At 39.3% G+C, this 4,536-nt stretch overlaps 1 protein-coding gene across 5 annotated transcripts in view; it reads right to left on the bottom strand.

Annotated features, from left to right (window-relative positions):
• The window catches only part of col11a1a (collagen, type XI, alpha 1a), a 96,825-nt gene that overhangs the window by 49,725 nt on the left and 42,564 nt on the right, over positions 1–4,536 (bottom strand). For all 5 annotated transcript variants that reach the window (XM_007566597.2, XM_016678920.1, XM_016678921.1 and 2 more), the window contains 5 exons: positions 4,319–4,363; positions 4,144–4,197; positions 2,065–2,109; positions 396–449; positions 257–301 (listed from right to left, as the gene is read on the bottom strand). In XM_007566597.2, coding sequence (XP_007566659.1) covers positions 257–301; positions 396–449; positions 2,065–2,109; positions 4,144–4,197; positions 4,319–4,363 — 243 coding nt within the window. The remainder of the gene's footprint in view (positions 1–256; positions 302–395; positions 450–2,064; positions 2,110–4,143; positions 4,198–4,318; positions 4,364–4,536) is intronic.

Raw genomic sequence — 4,536 nt, 5'->3', positions numbered from 1 at the left:
AAGGAAGGAGGAAAGGAAGACAAAAAAGCAGCAAGGAACAAAGGAAGAAAGGAAGTAAGGAAGTAAGGAAGGAAGAAAGAGTGGAAGGAATGGAGAAAGGAAGGAAGTAAAAATATTTTTTATACTCGTGTTTTTTTCTTCTTTACTTATCTGGCAGATTCTGAAATCTAATTCCATATGTTTGTTTAGGTTTTGCGTTGGAGCCCTGTATATGAAAGTCTGCAATCTGACCCAGGAGACCAAACTGGCTCTTTACCTTCTCTCCTTTTGATCCCTTCAGCCCACGAACTCCGTCGGCCCCCTGTTGGTCAGGAACCAAACGGGGAGAATTAAAACCCAGCACAAAACCAAAATGACGAATTTCTAATGAAAACCATTCACTAAAACAATCCTACCTTCACACCCCGGGGGCCAGGATAACCGAGAGGACCCTGAGGACCCAGTGGACCCTACAGCAACATCATATTTTAGTGATAGCTCAATGTGTCATAAACCAAAACTCTAGTATTGCTTTTTAAAATAACGAAGTTTCAAGAGATCATTACATTTACACAAAAATGCTAAAAGCTAATTATTTTCTTACCTACTAACATGGAAGTATAGAATGCTATACATTTTAATGTAAAAAGTCCAAAAAGGTAAATTAGGAAACAGCTTTTAGAAACAATTTTTAACCCATATTTACATCAAAGCTACACAAGAGTCTCAATAGACTACAATATTACATACTCTAATTTATCAATGATTGTGAAATCAAGAAAAAAAATTCATGAAACTTTCAAAGCCATATTAGAAAATCAAAAGTACTGATCCACTTACTTACTAGAAAGTGAAAACTTTTTTACAACATCTACTATTAAATAACTGAAGTCGTCCCTCAATCAGGCACATCATTATGTCATTATGTCGACTGACAGAGGAAGAAGTTAATATTTATCATTTCTCCATTGGGGCCCTGGTTGTCGTATGACATATAAGAGACAGGAAGTGAACGTCTTATCGTCATAGTTGATGAGTTGGACGCAGGACAAATGGGACATTTTACGAGTTTGAGCAAGTTTGACCGACTTTGAACATTTTTGGGTGTTCCCGTCCTCCAGTAGTTAGTATCTAGCAAGAAGGGGTCCAAGGTAGGAACAGTGGCAAACCGGCAACAGCGGCCATGGTTCGTTGACGAATGTGGGAAGCGAAGGCATGTCCATGTAGTCGGATTCAACAGATGAGGATACACAGTGTGGTCTGCTTCCTTCCAGACTGCAGAGTCGGGGTGCATTTGTTGACCCCGGTCCGCCTCTGAAGTTGTTGTATATAATAGGCTCATGAGAATCAGAACTGTACCACTAATCAATAGAAGGAGTTTGCCTGGTATGGTGAATGAAGTTGTCTTTTACATCACACAGGAACACATGGCACTGAAAGGAGACAGTAGCTTTGGGCAATGTTGTGCTGGTAACCCTTAGCAATCCATGTTGACGTTGCCTTGACCCTTAACTATGCTTCCTCATGACTCTTGGCTTTTTCGGCAGACTAATCCATCCCGTCAGGAAGCAAAAATGTTTCAAGAATAGTTTGAGGAGAATGACGATGAGTTGAGGAAATGACTTGGCCTTCAAATACATCAGATTTCAATCTACTAGAGCGTCTCTGGGACGTGAAAGAAAGCAAGTCCAACTCGCGGAGGCCCCACCTCACAGATTATGGGATTGAAAGAAATCTTAGCTAACATTTCTGGGTTAGCACTGGAAGGGTTCAGTGGAGTTCATGCCTTACCAAGTCAGGGTTCAATACCCTATCAGGCAGATATTAATAGTGTTAAGGATGATTGTATTATATTCAAAGAACAACACTGCCTGGATTGAAACACAACCTGTGGGTTGTCTTTCAATCCACAGGTGGTCAGATCAATATCTTTGATGTTAGAAAGTCAATAGAATGAGACTCTACTGCGTGACGCTGATGTTTGTAATTTGCTAACAGATTGGAAACCGATCTTCTATTTGACAAAGGAAGGGGGTTTGTGCCTTTATATTGATTTATGTACACTATTTAATTTGAAAACATTACCTGAGAACCTTTCTCTCCAGGTGGACCCTCCTTACCAGGATGACCCTGTAAAAAAGTCAGACCAGTCAGAAAAGACTCACTTTAATAATGTTATTCAGTAAAGCGCTGAACACAGTGACTTGTGACCAAACTTCTTATGCAGCAGCTCCTCAGAACTATCTGAGACACACATGAGCTGGTATTGCCACCAGCAGGAAGTCTTTGAGCTGCACTGAATATCTGCTGCAGATGGCCGGCAAAGCAAAACGTGGTTCCATGGGCCAGATCAAGGCCAAATACTGCAGAATGCATGAATAAAACATCACTTTTTTCTTTTTTGTCCTTTTCAAGCTTCGGTTTTATGAACAGGACGTTTGAACGTGTGTGTGAGGGGTCATTTTTCCCAAGTGCAACTGTGGCTCAGTGACGCTTAAATCGCTACTTTTAATAGCAATAAGTGACTAATTTTTAGTGGGTAACTAGCTGGTGTGATGAAGCTTCCTGCTACACCAGAAAAAGCTTCAGCTGTGAGGAACCACCGGCAACTTGTTATTCGCGGTGTGACGTGGAGGCGGAGAGCTGTAAGTCAGGGAGCTCTCTGGCCCCGAGGGCAGCTGAGGGTGTTTGCCTCTTCGGCCGACGACTCGGTGCAACAACAGGTCTGGATAACAAAGCCCACAGGCGCTTTGCTGCTGCTGTGAATAAAACCTTGAGAGGTTTCAGAGGCACGGGCCAAAAGGTTTGCCGTTTGTTGTGAACCAAAGAAGAAGATGTATATTCTGTCTGTGTATTTCTTCATTGAATAGCAAGGATGATGTTTTCTTTACAGTCCAAACTGAATAAATATGACATCCAGCGTCACTCGCTTGCTTTGTAGCAAGTGTCTGCCGTGATTTCTGTCATTTAAAAACTTTACTTGACTTTTTCTCTATAGAAATGAACGGAAGAAGCTTTAAAATTATGTCAAGCGTTCTTCTAAGGTCAACTATTTCCACTTACTTTGAGCTAGAACAAAAACAGTAATGGGTTACAGGACATCAGGCTCTTTTACTCATTTTCCAGCTATTTCTTCCAGTAGCATTGCTGCAGACAAAACAAATTTGCAATCCAGCAGCTGTTTGAATGTTTACCTCTGTGCAGATTTAAACTACTTTAGCAGATTTAGAAAATGTTCTACTTTATTTCAGCTTTTTCAGCTAATTTGTGCTAATCCATTCATTTAACAGCATTAAAACTTTGTTCCAGTTTAATCCAGTCTGCATAAACTTTATGCTGCAAACTGTAAAATGTCGAACTACAACAGATGCAGGATTTTCAGACTGAATCGATTAATTGACAATAGAACAAAAATGTGGATCCTAGAAATCTTTTTTTCATAATATGATGGGAAGTATCAAATGGAGCCATTCTAGAAATCTTTTTTTCATAATATGATGGGAAGTATCAAATGGAGCCATTAATTGCTTCTTCTTAAATAAGGTTAAAAATATCAACAGCCACACTGGTCCAAAGAAATATTAAGATATAAAGCTAAAAAAAAAAAGTGACAAAGCTAAAATCCTGCTTAATTTTCTGAACTGCAGCATCATTTTTAAAAAAGAAGCAGGAAAAAAGCTTTATCTCTAAATTTTCCACATTTGTTCCTTTTTTTCTGTATTAAAAATGGATTTTAATGATTTTTTTAAATAGTTTCCTCTAATTTTTTTGTATTACTATTATTTTACACATGATTCTAACTTGTTTGATAACAAGGATGTTTCTCAACACAGCAGCTACAAATGCATCTTGAAAAACTTTTTTCTTCCACTCAATTTTCCATCAGTGAACCAGTCCTTCCCATGATTGTTAAGTCCATTCGGTGACAAAAACATTTTTATTTTAATTAAATTTGATTTGTATTTTATGATATTTTAGCCAGGATTTCACAAGATGTAAGCAATACCCATCAAAATTAAACAGAGATTCAAATTTTGAACTAAATTAACGTTTTGTTGACATTCTAATTTACTGTGATGGACCTATACAGTGGAGGAAGACGCCATCTTAAAGAAGTGATGCGTATTTGTGCAGTAACAATATACGTATTAGGTGAGCACTCACAGGAGGCCCGTCAGCTCCAGGCAATCCAGGAAGTCCCGACCTGCCCTGAGGTCCCTGTAGGAGGAAGAGACGAACAGGATTTTAAAAAAGAAGACGAAGAAAACCGGTGCAGTAAACTGCAACAACGCAAGAAAACTTACAGCTAAATCGATTTGAATGAGAAAAGAAAACCTACTTTTTCTCCAGGTGGTCCGATCGGACCTTGAGGACCTGGGAGACCCTACAAAACAAGATACACTTAATAAATAAATATCTGTGTAGCATCAACAAACACTCAAACCCACAAACACAAGCTGAGTAAACCGAGGAGTTTGTTGGCGCTGTAAATAGAGGAGCTGCTACTGAACTATCAGGCTGCGTGTGTGTGTGTGTGTGTGTGTGTGTGTGTGTGTG

The sequence above is a fragment of the Poecilia formosa genome, unplaced genomic scaffold, assembly GCF_000485575.1.
Source record: "Poecilia formosa unplaced genomic scaffold, Poecilia_formosa-5.1.2 Scaffold193, whole genome shotgun sequence".
Classification (NCBI taxonomy): Eukaryota; Metazoa; Chordata; class Actinopteri; order Cyprinodontiformes; family Poeciliidae; genus Poecilia; species Poecilia formosa.
Note: the sequence above shows the minus strand (reverse complement) of the source record. Positions and strands in the feature narration are given on the sequence as shown.